Source organism: Populus nigra, chromosome 10, assembly GCF_951802175.1.
Source record: "Populus nigra chromosome 10, ddPopNigr1.1, whole genome shotgun sequence".
Lineage (NCBI taxonomy): Eukaryota > Viridiplantae > Streptophyta > Magnoliopsida > Malpighiales > Salicaceae > Populus > Populus nigra.
Window position 1 is genome coordinate 5,090,848 of NC_084861.1, and position 14,834 is coordinate 5,105,681.

The following is a 14,834-nucleotide window of genomic DNA, read 5'->3' on the forward strand; positions in this document are numbered from 1 at the left end:
TTATCTATTTTCAAGGAGTGGAAAATAAGTGGTGCTAATCTGTAAATAATCGGGTAGGGGCATTAAGGGACATGGTTGGAGAAAAACATGTGTATAGAAATGTGTTTCAATTTTAAAAAATATTAAATTGGTAATTTTAAAATGTTAATATAAAAAATAAAATATAATTTAAAAAAAATACTTAAAAAACCTTAAACATACGTAATTAGAATATAATAGTGTGTTTGGTATTGTAATGGATTTTAATTTTTAAAAGTGATTTTTGTTTGAAAATATATTGAATTATTTTTTTAATACTAGTATATTAAAATAAATAAATTTAATACTTTTTATACCAAATATATTTTTAAAATACAACCGAATACAAGTCTAAACCATAATGACAAACGACCATTAAAAAGGACGCGGCGGCGTGCAGACCCATTATGACTGATGACACCTTCCACGCGGTACAAATCTACTGGACGTTCACTAACCATAAGTCCCTGATCATCGAGATTCTTTAAATCCTAACAGACTAGTACTAATTTTTTTAAGAAGTCATAATTTCCCTCTCTTGCATTTTTTTTTATCGTTAAACACAAAAATAAATAAAGAAAAAGGGGGATGGAAACAATAGATGAGATTGAGGGAGACGAAAGTTACTTGGATCTTCTGGGTATATTACTGGGCCCTGATAATTCTCTCACCAACAGGTATTTTTCATCCATCTTTTTTTTTTAATTATTTCATTTTTTTATTTTGTCAATTTCAAGTTTCTATGCAAAGCTTTTTTTATCACAAAATTTTATGAGGGTGCATTTGGGCTTGCATTTTTCTTTTCGGAAAAAAAATAATTGGGGGTTTTATAATATGAATGAATCTGCTAGGGATTTTGCCAGTGCTGAAAAAAGTTAGTAATTTCTGCAGTTAAAGGTGTGAAATTGTATAGAAAGGAGATGTGTAATAGCTGCTGGATTCTGATGTTTTATTATGGTATTTGCAGCGGTTATGGTGGTGTTGTGGATAATGATTTTTTATCCAGCGCTCTTGTCACACAAGAAAGAGAATGTTCGCGGAAGAGGTATTGATTTGCTTGCGTGTTCTTAAATTTGAAGTTCCACTCATACTCGGAATTGAAATTGAATGCAATGCTTTTGAATAGGTCATGGAGCATCTTTTTGTTGTTTTGCTGATTTATGTATAACATATTCATCCTGAATAAAGTTATACAAATGTGGGCTACTTCTAATGCGTGTCTTAGAGGAATTATTTCAGCTAGAGATGTTTGGCTGATGAAATGAACACCGCACATTTGACATTTCTTTCTTCTTTTGGGACTGCTGAATTGATTAGGTTGAAACTCAATTTTGCTGAGGGAGTACCTTAAACTATCTCGACAATAGGAATAGCCTGCTCTCATGTCTTTGATGATCCCCTTTCTTTAAATTTTGATATGCTTTCTAACTTATTTATCCACTGCCAAAATCTTTAAAAATTGGCTTCTAACTAATCAGATATTGAGAATGGAAGAAATAAAATTCTTGGAAATTTTGGCACTTGTTTACTTGTGCTTGTATCAATCTGTGGTTGCTCAAAAACTTTTCTTCTTAACCTCGTGGAGCCTGTAGTTCTAGTGGTTAAAGTGCAATCATCTAGCTGTATTACTTATTTTCCTCATTGTGATATTCTTGTTTTTGTCTAAAGCACTATAATATTAGTCAATGTAGATATATTACTTCATTTCCCACAGCACTTTTGTTTGTTGATCTAAAATGTTGCGATAATAAAAATCTGAAGGTATATGACACTGTGCTTTAGGATTGGGTGTTCTTAATTTAACCAACAGATTAGTACATGTGTCTTCCATTTTCTTGTTTGGTATTTTCTACTTCTGTAGGAACGAGATGTTCTTTTCATTTTATCCTGTTTCTTTCAAATAATATATAGGGGACGCAGTGATTCATGTAGCAGAGCAGGGACCAAAGCTTGCCGCGAGAAGTTGCGGAGGGATAGATTGAATGACAGGCATGCATCTTGTTCAATCAGATATATGTTTATGCTGTGAATTTATTGGGTTCTGAATTTATCAGTTTAAGCTACTGCATTAGAAAATGCAACTCACATCCGAAAGAGCAAACTATTGAAATGTTTTCAATTTGTTGAATTGGATACTACTGATGTACTGCTGTTGTCAGAGCTTTCACAACAAATATTCTCCTTTTTGTAGAATGGAGATAACAGTATGTAATATTTTGAATGGAGATAACAGTAAGTAATATTTTGAAGAACAGATTTTCCTCATGATTGCAGGTTTCAAGATTTGAGCTCTATTTTGGAACCTGGAAGACAAGCCAAAACTGACAAACCAGCCATACTAGATGATGCTATTAGAGTTTTGAACCAGCTTAAAGCTGAGGCTCAGGAGCTCAAAGAAACTAATGAAAAGCTTCTAGAAGAAATCAAAAGTCTGAAGGTAGTCACTTTCAACACGCATTCAACTACAACCACTATTATTCCTTCTGCAGTTTCTGCATTGAATGGGAGTATGATCCCTTTATTTGAATATAATATGATAGTTCAGAAACCTGAAGAATCTGATGCTATTGGATTATCTATTCCTAGTATTGTTTGCAGAATTTTCTTTTGATTCTTTTAAGTCTTAGTAATTGAAATGTATTTATTTCCAAATTCTATATTCTCTGGGAGTGGCAGCCCTATGAGTAGGTTAGTTATATCAATGATCCACTGAGGATTATGAAATATTGGCAGAATTCAGTTAGTTCTATATTTTCTTCTTATTAGAAGCTGCTAATGTTTTATGTAGTTTCTCCTTTTAAATTGCTGGCTTTGCATTGTAAACTCTGAAGGGGCAGTTGGCTGAAATGTCTCTTTCTATTAATCACCTGCTGAAAGTAGTCCATTGGAAACTGGAGTCTAGTCATTCTGATATGAAATTTCCATTACGGTCGATAATCTAGCTGCTTCTTTTTGTAATAATAAAGGAAATGGTTGCCAAAAGAGGCACACGCTAGATATAGTTGCTAATTCTTAATACTTGTCTGTATATTCTTGGTTTTTAAGTTGAATTTATATTTAAGGTGAATGATGCATTTGAATCTTCTTCGCATCACACCTGAAATTTATTCCTATAGATCTTCTGAGAATGGCTTTCTAATTTTCCCCTGCAACAGGCTGAAAAGATTGAACTCCGTGAAGAGAAACTGACGCTAAAGGCGGATAAAGAAAAGATGGAGCAACAATCGAGAGCTGTGGCTGTTCCACCTCCTAGGTTCATGCCAACCTATCCAGCAGCCTATCATGCTGCAGCAAACAAGATGCCAGTCTTTCCCAGTTATGGTCTGATGCCAATGTGGCGATATTTACCTCCAGCTGCTTGCGATACATCGCGTGATCATGAGCTCCGGCCACCTGCTGCATAATTCTTTTTCGCTCATCAATATCCTGATGACTTTCAGATGCTATATGCTAGAATTTTCTTAACATGTTGTCGCACATGTAAATATAACTTGCTATGCATTATACCTGATTTTGATAATTCAAATTATTGGCAAGTGTATTGCTGGAGATTGTTAGGAAGGTAGTTAGATTGCAAGTATTTTCTTGAGTAAATCATTTTATCACCACCGTGTAATTGTATGTTAGCATTTTGATTTTTCCAGGAGCTATTAATTATCTTTCCTACGGTTTGCCAATCTTGGTAATGCTCCTGCCACAGAAGCTTGAGATATACTAAACATTTCGTTTTCTTGCACCGACCTTTCTATTAATGAACCGGTATTTAAGAGCTTCCTGCTGAGGAGCTCGTCTTTGCGCACTGATTTATTTTATGGTTTGGAACTTTTATAGACGAATTCGGGAATATTCTGTTGTCATGCCCGCAAGAAGATACACATTTTAACATGGCAATATTATTAATATTACAATCAGATCCTCTGTTATATCTGAAGGAGAGGTCGATAATGAGTACATATACTGGAAATTATTTTTTTTTTCAATTTGCATTTCATTTAAATACAAGGAAACATGTCTAAAATTTCCGTGTGGACTCGATTTTAACATGTTCTTACACTTAAGCATTTCTCTTTATGCCACAACACACTGGAATTTGAAAGGGGCTATGCATAACAAAGGTCCTTGTGTAAGATAATCAATTTGGAGCTTAAGGTCCGCCTGGTGATACTTTACTTTCAGTTGAAGTAACTACCTGTATCGTAAGTTCCTTTTGCTCATCGTAAGCCAACCCGGAATGTTCTTCTTCTTTACTGTGAACTTGTTCATCTTCTTCTTTGCCCCACAATAGCAAATACAAGCCAATGATGACAATAACAGCGCCCAGTATGCTGTACAAGCCACATAAACATCTAGGTCATCTTTCCAGTCATTTAATATGATTCAGTTCATTTAAATCTGCTTTCCTTTGCCCCCTTTTATTACTAAGACTTGAAACTTCATAACTGCGTGCTGGTTAGGTTTATGGGAAATAATATAATGCATTTCAGGAATTCGTCAGACATGACACAAAAATAAATACCCCAAATGGATTATAGTATCAGTTTGAGTTTTATATGTAAAGGGATGTAACTTTCAAGTTAATTACCTGCCCAAGTAAAGTTTTTCACCCAGAACAAAGTATGCCAGGATTGCCACTAAGATTGTAGAGAGGGGATTGAACATGGTCACAAAGACTGGTCCTTTTTCTTCCGTGCACCACAGTTGAAAGAAGATTATTAAACCAGAGACCACTATTCCCTGCCGTGTATGATCCACAATAAGAATACTGTCAGGAATATTCTAACATAAGCACGTAACTACTGTTGACCAACTCTGATGCACATATATGGCACTTACACCATAGACAATTGACCAGAAGTCGATATCAAATCCGATTGTCCAAGCAGCTCTCTTATGTTGTACAATCGCTGTGAAGACGGCTGATTGAGCAGCCCCCACAAAGCTCATCCATGTAGTCAGTGAAAGTTGTGCAGGATACCTTTTCAAAGTAAAAGCCTGCGTTTTAAAGGAAAATTAGCCACTCATTCAGGATAAAACACCCCATATTCTTCAATAGGAAATTATATGTTTCTTTTCTGACTTATAATTACTTAGTGAACTGCAGGTTGAGTTTGCGTCAGACCTGCATAATATACCAAATGGACCATGTTATGCAGCTTGCAACAGTAAGAATTGAACCCTTTAACCAGCTCTCATGGTTATTTCCAGTCGTTCCTTGAATATGGATTAGAGGATGCCATAGTTGTTTCATGATAGGACCTCTGTATAATGTCATAGTCGTTACACCAGCCAAGGAAACCAGAGTCCCAAGAACTTTTGCTATCCCACGAGGATTTCGAAGATCAAGAACCTCCAACCTGCTTAAAGTTCACTAATATTTAGAGTAACTCACTATATATAGTACTAGCTGGATTTCTTACGAAGAGTAACTGTTCAGGTACTTTCAGCTTTCTAAATTATAGTTGTACTCTGCTACTTACCTGAGTACAACTGCAATTACGAATGTCAAAGAAGCGATGGTGTTGACCATTGACGCAACGAAAGTTGGAGAGGTGTATCTCATACTTACAAAATACATGTTCAGAGTTAAACCCACCCTGCAATCATCAAAAGTCACTTTGCTCAAGTTTCTATAATTCTTATTCTTTGTTTTAATTTTTTTTTTTTTAACTTCCTTCATTTGTTATACAGATGCTTTTATAAGTCTTACATGTATGTCTGTTCTTACCCCAGGAGAGAGAGAATGAATATCTCTACGAAAAGAGCTATCGTCAACTTCGGCCTTTGTTTTCTGCAGGAGAGACAGATTAGTATTCATGCAAGCGAAACGTTCATACAAGTCAATCATAACTATCAACATTTAAATTAAGTACCTTTCAAGGAAATAGGCAAAAGGAAACATCACCACACCGGATACAATGTGTCGGTAAGTTATGTACACATTAGGATTCATTCCATGGTTGAAGGATGCTTCAGTGATAAAGTATAGGAAAGTATAGCCAATCTGTGCAAGAACCATCAGAATATGTGGCTTGAACGTTGTGCAGAAGCCCCCATTATTGCTTGCAGTCGATGCCATTGGCTTTCTTTCCGAGCCGTCTTCTTCTTCTTCTTCCTCTTCTTCTTCACAAGCTGAAGTGTGAAAGAACACATTACACGTAGATATAGAAGATAATGGGAGTGTTTGTTTTAATTTGATTCTTGTCGCATGTTGCTGTTAGTATCATGTTCTTGATTAAATGCTCTCTGGTGTACTGGTGATTCCCTGATTTCATGTTTTGGATTTGGAAGATAAAGAAGGAATATTCTCTTGCATGGTTGCTCATTTCAGAGATTAGTTACACGGAACTCATTGATTTGTGTCATGTACTTTGGTTGGTTAAATGTCATTTCAGTTGCTTATTGAAATTAATAAAACATCCTGAGGAGTCTTCTGTTAGCTTTTGTAATGGTAATTAACCTAATCCTAGAGAACATTTTTTAAGTCCTTTACAGAATTTATGCTTTTCCTTGCCCTTGCCCTTTCTTTTTCGTTTTCTTCTTTATGCATAGCATATTGCATTGATCCGGATATACAATTACATTTACAGGAACTTTATTTTGTCAGTAAACAAAATCATATAGCAAGACAAATATTGTAAACTTCATGTTGATTAACACTTAAAATTATTTGCAAACCTCCCTTTTTATTTTCTATATGAACTGGACTTGTTAATCAATAAACTAATCTTATAGCAAGACGACACTTTGCATCCAAACTAACTTTACAACCCGAACAAATTAAACACAAAAAGCTTCGCATGATATTGGTTCTAATTATCTTTCTATGAGTGGTACAATAAAAAAATCGTCTCTGCCCCTAGTAAGTAAAATCTTTATGAGAAGAGGATAAAAAGATGTAGCATTTCTTATTCCTTTCGCTCTTAAAATTAAGCAAATTGGTCACTAGTCAGATATTCATACTACTTGGGAAATCATTCATGTTATTATACCAAATTAGAAGGGTTGCGCCATAGAATGATTCTGCATGCAATGGGAAAAAAAGGACGTTGTGGAATGTTAGAACAAAGTGAAAGCTTTAATTTGGTTCTTGATAGCATTTGTAATATTCTTGTTTGCTTACGCCTTTTTTCTTGCTTGCCTACTATATGCCATCAACTAAAATTCTGCTTACGATTACCTGGTGCATAAATACCAACAATTGCTAATTGATATTTACCTATATTCCATGTTAGTTAGAAGTAGAGGATCTAAGCAGTTTATAAATCCAATATACCACCACCTCTTAAGATAGATACCTAATTGCCTCCTTTTCTTAAGAGACGCATTTTCAAGACAAGATCCATCTTAGGGCTATGAGTACAAGCGTAGAACAATAATCCGTGAAGGGCCAGTCATATAAAGGATTTGAGCTAACATCATAATCGGCATCGTCTGTGAAAACATGGGTTATGTGCTCTCACCTTCAAAACCTATTTGACTATGGGGTTTTCATTAGTTAGGAGTCCAAGGCCTAGATGGTATAGAAGTTCTAAGTATCATCTCTAGAGGCTTATTTTAAAAACAAAGCTTTAGACATGTACGTGTTTCACAAGCTAGTCAAATAATAGATTTGAAATAACATCATCACTACCATTTTCTTGTGTTAAAATCCCGAGGATGTCAACAATTATAGCTCAAATATATTCACTCTTGAATGCCTTGATGGTCTCATCAGCCATAAATACTTTTATTTTATTTCCCCCCCGTCCCTTTGATAGATATTAGTCAATACCCTCGCAGTTGGGTGGGTTACATGAAAACAAAATCTTTAGTTACTGCAAGTGAAATTTTTATGTCAAGTTTATTTTTGTATTTTAAAAAAATATAATTTTTTTTGTTTTAAATTAATATTTTTTTTGATGTTTTAAGATTATTTTTATATATTAATATCAAAATAATTTTTTTAAAATAAATAAAATATTATTTTAAAATATTTTTAAAGAAAAAATAATTTTAAAAAAATTATTGCTACTCTCACAAATACCTTCCGAACCGCTTAATTTCTCGAAACTTGGCCATAGATGGATTTGGGGCTTTATGATATCTGGACCGGACTCATAAACACTCTTACATATCGGACGGGATGCCCCCCTAGCCATGTAGCTCCCGAATGCATCCTCGGAGGTCATATTCTACGCCTCTCTAAGAAACATGCATGTCTCTTTCTCTCTACAATCAGTGATGACTCCTTCAGCTTTTTTTTTCCTTTTTTTTTCTATATGCTTCTTTAATATTAAAATCAATAGAATTCATGATCTTCTGGTTTTTTTTTTCAATTCAATTTAATTAGAGTTTTCTTTTCTTTCTAACAAATTAAGAAAATACTGTCCAACTATCAATTTAATACTTAGGCTCCCTTGGAAAAAAGGTTCGAATCCAGCCATTAACTGTACTTACAGTACACTATTGCAGGGTGTGAGGGTAGAGGAGGATGATGCTCCTTGTAGACGTTCAACAGCTATAATCTTGGATGTAAAATCTACAAAAAAAACCCAACAATAACATCAGAAAGACATCGTAAAAGTTGCAAAAAGGGCGAAAAACTAGAAAATAGCGTACCTTGAAAAGAATCAAGACTACTATTACCTTGGATTGAGTTGGAAAGAGGAGTGAAAACTAGACAAGAAGCCTGTGTACATTTATATAGGAAAATAGTTGGTGCAAAAAGCAACAAGAAGCAAAGCGGTGGTGCTGGTTACTGTGTGTCATCTATGGATGGCCATCATGTGCCAAAAAGCTGAAATGTTGTGGTCGTCACTGTTTCTCATAGTTCAAGATACATCTGATTGATGTGCATCATCTTTATTCTTGTTTTTTTTAAAAAAAAAATATTTTAAAAAAAATTTAAATTTTTTTTATTTAAATTAATATTTTTAAATATTTTTAGATATTTTTTATACGTTGATATCAAAAATAATTTTTAAAAAATAATTATTTTAATATATTTTTAAATAAAAAATACTTTAAAAAACAACCCAAATCATAATCTCTAAAAAAAAAAAAAAAAAAAAAAAAGAAGAAAAAGAAGACTCCTGATAGACTAATCACTAAGATTTGCTCTTGGTGAGGTATACTTGTAACTGAAAACAGTTCCATAAATTCCGAAAAGTCGGAGAGCCTTTCTTCTTTCTTCTTCCATCGACAGCTCATCCCGGAGAAAGAGGGCCATCAAAACCGTTTGATGGTAAAATATTGGAGAAGGCAAGCAACTGGCATTGTTTCTTGCTAGTCATGCACAATAAGCACGTGTCAACGTAATTAATTTGGAATTTTTTTTTTCTTAGGCCTTGTTTGGTTATTTAAATAAATAAATGTTAATGGGTAATACCGACATAGTCACGGTGCTTGACTTTTACATACTTATCAGACCATCTTTAAAGTTTAAATATTTACCAAATATATATTTTTTATAAAAAAATAAAATTTTGGTATCATAAAAGAAATATTACACCCTTCAACTTCTTCTCTCTCTCACACTCTTAACGCTCTATTGCTTAATGTTTACACCCTTAATGTTTAATCGTATCTTTTTATCTTTATTTTTTTGGTTAAATCCCAAACAAATTAAGACAATCCTGCAAAAGGGGTTGGGCATTCCTAGAAGATCAGAAAACGAATTGTTGTAATTATGATACCTGCAGGAAGAGAATACATGAAAGTGGGGTTCGTAAAAAAAACTCAAAAAACGAAGAAAGGACGACTAAAAATAAGAATACGACCAGCAATTATGCTGCCGCAACTGTCCTCATGACCACAAACTTTTAATGCCACCAATTCGCTGCGTCACTATCCTGAAGATTTTGGGAATAGCGAGTTTCAGTAATGGCCGATGGGTGAGGTAGGAGGAGGTCCCCGGACGTCTCTGCATAAATCAAGCATCCAGGATACAATTCTATCGCCACCAAGCATCCAGGTTAGGGCACAAAGTCAGGAATGTCAAAGATCCTGGAGACTCTTGTTTGGATATGCCTCCTCAGTTGTCCTAGCTAGTTGCCTAGTTGACATTGCTTAGCTTTTTCTTTTTCTTTTTTTTTATTGTGATTTGAAGAAGAAAAAAGTTTATAATTTTTTTTATAATTATGGTTTTAATTAATAAAAAAATAAAAAGATTTAAGATAAACTATAAAGTGCATAACACTTTCAAAATTATAATTGAAACAAAACATAATTTTAACTCTACAACCTAACAGAACCTAAAGATCTAGTTGTTCAATGCTACATAGTTGCAGGCGGGATCTCCTGTCAGTATGATGACTCCATATTCTTTCTCCTTGTAATACATATGGCACGTGCTAGTTTACAGTTGCACATGTTTTCCAGGCTTAAATCACCAATACAGTATATACACTGAGAACCCTAGCTGCCCATTGCAAACTAGTTGCTGGAACGAGGTGCGTCGAATTTAACTTTATAGTAAAAATATATATTAAATTAGTTTATTAAGTTAATTTAAAAATATATAAAAAATAATTTTAAATGAAAAAAATAAATTTTATAAAAACACCGCGTTTATTTTCTTGAGTCTCACCATACATTAAAATAATTTTTCATATATAAATTATTTTTAATATCAATATATTAAATCAATTTAAAAATATATAAAAAGTAGTTTTCAATAAAAAATTAAATTTTTAAAAAACACCATGTTTATTTTCTTTTATCATCAGTAAACTTGGACGAGGAGCGGGCGGACAGATGAGGAAATTCAGTGAGTTGATTGACAATGAAGACGTTTCTCAAACTCACTGTCAATCTCTCCACAATTTCTTTTTGCGCTGGGCATGCAGGCGATTTCACTTGGTAAAGAAAATCAAAGTGAGTTTTGAAAATCATTACGGTATTCTTCTTGTTTTCTTTTGTATTGACACGGTAAAGAAATCAAAATTTCTATGAGCAGGAAACAAATGTATATACACTACAGTCTAACCTGCAGCCAATAGCCAAAGCATAATTAGAGATGATACTGCAATAGTTATCCAGCTAAAAAATGCCAAGGCAACTGACATTTGGTATTTTTGGCACTCCCCCACAAAACCACAATTCCCCAAGTCATGGAAGTAGAGCACTGTGATGCCTGCCGAAGCTGAAGCGGCCGCAAGAGACAATATTGCCGTCACCTGTATGCAAAAGTTCACAAATTTGCACTGTCAGATGACAATCATACGAGGACGGGACTGATCTAGAATTAGTGATGTAAGCTTTCAAGAACAATAAAAAGGTTATATAGAGGCTGACCCAGTCTCCAACGACAAAAAGGCTGAGCAAGACAGTGTTGTGGAGGGCCTTCTTTTTCACCAAAGCATATGCATCCAATAGTGCTAGTCCAAAGCTCCAGATGACTTGCAGACCCATTGAAGCGATGAGGTAGCTGCATGAACAAGGAGAAAACACTGGTAATCGCCAACAAGTTAAGCCCTGTGCGTCAAGTGAATGATCAGATTATCAAACCAAAAATACATAATATATATGTTGTTTAACCATTTTCCTCGCAGAAGATGCTGTTATTACAGAGAGTTCAAAAATAATCCATGGCTTAAGGCTAATCATAACACAGATTGGCCTAAATATTGTTGAACAACTGGTAGGGCATAGAGACAAATTCATAGTGGGAACTTAGAAATAGCAGGTGACAAGTTTATGTAAAGACAGCACCAGTAAGAAGTAAACTAAGCACCATAGAAAATATGTTATTGAAATAACACAAGGCAAGTAAAACTCGAAAGCATTGCAAGAACAAAGGAACAGCAGAGAAGGAACGAGGGCTCTCAAGGTGTTTTATATAAGGTAAACTGAGAGGGGCCAATAGGAGTCAACTATAACATATGCAGTCACAAACGAAGGCCTCTTCACAAAGAGCACCATCAATTCTCTGACTAAATTTCAACGCTGTGGAGTATGTATTTTAAGTCGGAGCACTGATCTGTCACTAAAATTATTCATTTAAATTTCTGAAAATCATGGCTACTCACTGTTTGAATCAAAATCTTTTGCTCCAAGTCCAAAACAGTTCAATAAAAAATTATAGCTCTTCACAATCCATTTTCAATTTTTGCTACATAAGTTCGATGTGATGCTTGCAACACCAAGCCAACAAGTCCAAAGAAGCATTTCACTATGAAATGTAGCCTCTACCTTTTTCTTCAGAGTCTTATCATCATCATATCATTGTCAGGACCGTGTGAACCATTAAGCTTACGTTCAAGAATGCAAAATGATGTAGCTTAGGCATGTTTCAAGAATTCAATAATTTCCAAAGGCAGTGATAGATGCAGCTAACTTTTCTTTAGGGAAATAAATCACCAGCATGGAATTTTCAAACTAGGTTTTGAGACTTTCACCCAGAGCTTCAGTACAGCATCCAATTCATTCGTTTTGTTAACGGTAAACAGGAAAGGAGGTTTACTCTCCAGCAGAAGCCATTGATAACAAACAAACAATGAATTCGATGCTAGTCTGATATTCAATTCATAACTATCAGAACAAACATCTTGCAGACAATTAGCAACAAAAGATCATCAAGAGAACAGCGTTGTCTTAAATCACGCCAAATTATAGATGCAAAGGCAATTAATTAAATCACAGAATCCTGGATTTTTGCTACATATGGAATGCATCAAGCTCTTCCAATGCAATCATTTATTTTCTTGAAAAATCTCAAATGCGAAATGGTAAATTCCAATCCTAATTAATTAAAACCTACACGTACTGAAAAGATATCAAATCGCAACTCAAAAATAAAGTCACGGAAAGAACGATCTGAATTGGGAAAGAGCGAATAATGATATAATACCAGAAAGCAGTGAAATCGAAGAACCTAGTGGTGGTGGTCATGGCAGTAATGGAGCCAGCTGCAAAAATACACTGCGAAAGCCTCAAAGCAAGCCCAGTCAAAGTCCCTGGAGTCCCAGCAAAATCCCTCATTATTTTTTGTTTGCCCACCAATTTCAACAAATTTCTAACCTCTTGACGGGTAAACGGAAACACCCATCTCCTCAAACCATCAAGAAACCAACGAAAGAAAGGACCTTTAAAACTTTACAGAGGAGAGGAGATCAAGAAAGAAAATGTAAAATATCTGATACCCAGAAACTGAAATTGAGGAGTAAAGAATTGGGTGGGAGAGTAAAAAGGACGGTGAAAATACGGTGCAGGAAACGGATGGGGAACAAAAGGAGAGAGGGAAAGATCGCAGAGGACATGGAACAAAAGAGATTATTAAATGGGAACAGGTATAGAAGAACGGGCATTGGAGGCTTGACATGTTATGATGATGATCATCACGGTCATAAAATGTTAATTACTAAAAAAACCGCTACTCGATTCCCACACCAAGTCAAACTTGATTTGCTTGCTTGCTTCAGCTACCGGCAGGATGATTGTACGCTTTTCTTTATGAATTAACTACCAAAAAACTACCCTTCATTTTTAGGATCCCCGTCAATGTTGTCCTTTATCAATATGTTATTCAACGTTTTCAATTCTACACTTTGCGCGAGTTTGGAATTCTAACTAGTATTCTATCTTTAAAATATTTTTTTATTTTAAAAAAATATTATTTTTATAAAAAAAAAATTAAAATTTTTTTTTAAAAAAACGCAACTCCAAACTCCAAAAATTATTTGAAAATTAAATTATTGCAAAAAAAAAAATTATCACCTAAGCTATCATTAAGGTTTAACTTTTTTTTGAATCATTAGAAGATAAAGATAACATATCTTGAATTACAAGAGAAGCAATGGACAGAGGAGGGCCTCTTCCATAAATAGTCTCTCCTCTTTATTCCTGCAGCCTTTTCTTTTTCTTTTTCTTTTTTTCAATTGCAGAGTCTTAAGTAGTGATGTACGGTCATGAAGATTTTAGAGGAGTGATTAATTAGTGATCGTAATCCCTATATTTTTTACGTGCCTTTATTTTATTTATTTATTTATTTTTATATTTTTTTTTCTGCGAGGATTTACGTGCCTTAAGCATCCTTTTTAGTTGATCGGTTTGCATTTTCATAGACATTTCCTACGTCCCTGTCAGTCAAGACATTCTGAAGATGACAATTACTGAAAAAATACCAACCACCTCAATTTTCCACTTATGCCAGGCAAATGGTTCAACGTATCGACCAAGTGAAGGAAACCTAGCAAACGGTTCTAATTGTTTGGCAAGCCCAACACAAACTTCCAACTAAAATGTTCTTTTTTTACGAAGAATAACTATGAAATTTGATATATTTATATGAAAGTTTGGCTGGATTCCTAAGATGTATAAAAAATAGTTGAAAACAGATTTTGAAGAGTCTATGAAAAGGGCAGCGTTGACTTCACCTCAAAGAAAAACCATGTAAAAATACACAAAAAAAAAAAATCAACAAGTACTTCCAATCATCTATCAATATCTAGATGATGTCACTTTTGAGATGATGACTAATGCAACCACTATCAAGCAAGCATAAGAAATTTTGCAACAATTAAACAAAGAAGCTGATAATGTAAGAAAGATATCCCTAAAAAAGTTACGAGGTGACTTTGAAAAATTGTGTATGCTTAAATTATAGAGTATTTTAGATTACTTTGCTAGAGTATTGGTCATATACAATCAAATGAAGAGATTTGGAAAGAAGATGAAAGAAACACGCGTGGTAGAAAAGATCTTACACTAATTGCAAAAAAAATTCCACTATATGGTGATCGCAATATAGCAATCACATAATATGATTTTTTTGATAATTTAAAGTCTCATGGGAAAACTACAAGTTCATAAAAAAAGAGTTCACAAAATTCAAGAAA

At 34.2% G+C, this 14,834-nt stretch overlaps 3 protein-coding genes across 3 annotated transcripts; 1 reads left to right on the forward strand and 2 right to left on the reverse strand.

The window, feature by feature from the left end:
* The first annotated feature begins 439 nt into the window (after positions 1-439).
* On the forward strand, positions 440-3,695 carry LOC133704204 (transcription factor bHLH104-like). The gene is made up of 5 exons (XM_062128985.1): positions 440-695; positions 986-1,063; positions 1,930-2,007; positions 2,293-2,455; positions 3,174-3,695. Exons 1-5 carry the CDS (start codon positions 607-609, stop codon positions 3,420-3,422), a joined length of 657 nt encoding a protein of 218 aa, XP_061984969.1. The 5' UTR covers positions 440-606; the 3' UTR covers positions 3,423-3,695.
* A 194-nt stretch (positions 3,696-3,889) lies between these two features.
* LOC133704203 (WAT1-related protein At5g07050-like) lies at positions 3,890-6,147 on the reverse strand. Its single transcript, XM_062128984.1, has 7 exons — positions 5,889-6,147; positions 5,744-5,806; positions 5,496-5,612; positions 5,138-5,372; positions 4,852-5,010; positions 4,601-4,752; positions 3,890-4,343 (listed from the first exon to the last, which is right to left on the reverse strand). Exons 1-7 carry the CDS (start codon positions 6,092-6,094, stop codon positions 4,163-4,165), a joined length of 1,113 nt encoding a protein of 370 aa, XP_061984968.1. The 5' UTR covers positions 6,095-6,147; the 3' UTR covers positions 3,890-4,162.
* A 4,726-nt stretch (positions 6,148-10,873) lies between these two features.
* Positions 10,874-13,521, reverse strand: LOC133704710 (CASP-like protein 5B3). The gene is made up of 3 exons (XM_062129633.1): positions 12,848-13,521; positions 11,293-11,425; positions 10,874-11,174 (listed from the first exon to the last, which is right to left on the reverse strand). Exons 1-3 carry the CDS (start codon positions 12,976-12,978, stop codon positions 10,980-10,982), a joined length of 459 nt encoding a protein of 152 aa, XP_061985617.1. The 5' UTR covers positions 12,979-13,521; the 3' UTR covers positions 10,874-10,979.
* Positions 13,522-14,834: the final 1,313 nt, after the last annotated feature.

Coding starts and splice junctions, on each gene's coding strand:
- LOC133704203 (XM_062128984.1), bottom strand. CDS start 6,094: ATGGCATCGACTGCAAGCAATAATGGGGGCTTCTGCACAACGTTCAAG. Junction 5,011..5,137: donor CCATTTGGTATATTATGCAG/GTCTGACGCAAA, acceptor TTTAAAACGCAG/GCTTTTACTTTGAAAAGGTA. Junction 4,344..4,600: donor GAAAAACTTTACTTGGGCAG/GTAATTAACTTG, acceptor TGGCTTGTACAG/CATACTGGGCGCTGTTATTG.
- LOC133704204 (XM_062128985.1), top strand. CDS start 607: ATGGAAACAATAGATGAGATTGAGGGAGACGAAAGTTACTTGGATCTT. Junction 696..985: donor GATAATTCTCTCACCAACAG/GTATTTTTCATC, acceptor TGGTATTTGCAG/CGGTTATGGTGGTGTTGTGG. Junction 2,456..3,173: donor AAGAAATCAAAAGTCTGAAG/GTAGTCACTTTC, acceptor CCCCTGCAACAG/GCTGAAAAGATTGAACTCCG.
- LOC133704710 (XM_062129633.1), bottom strand. CDS start 12,978: ATGAGGGATTTTGCTGGGACTCCAGGGACTTTGACTGGGCTTGCTTTG. Junction 11,426..12,847: donor TTCGATTTCACTGCTTTCTG/GTATTATATCAT, acceptor TTGTTCATGCAG/CTACCTCATCGCTTCAATGG. Junction 11,175..11,292: donor TTTTTGTCGTTGGAGACTGG/GTCAGCCTCTAT, acceptor TTTTGCATACAG/GTGACGGCAATATTGTCTCT.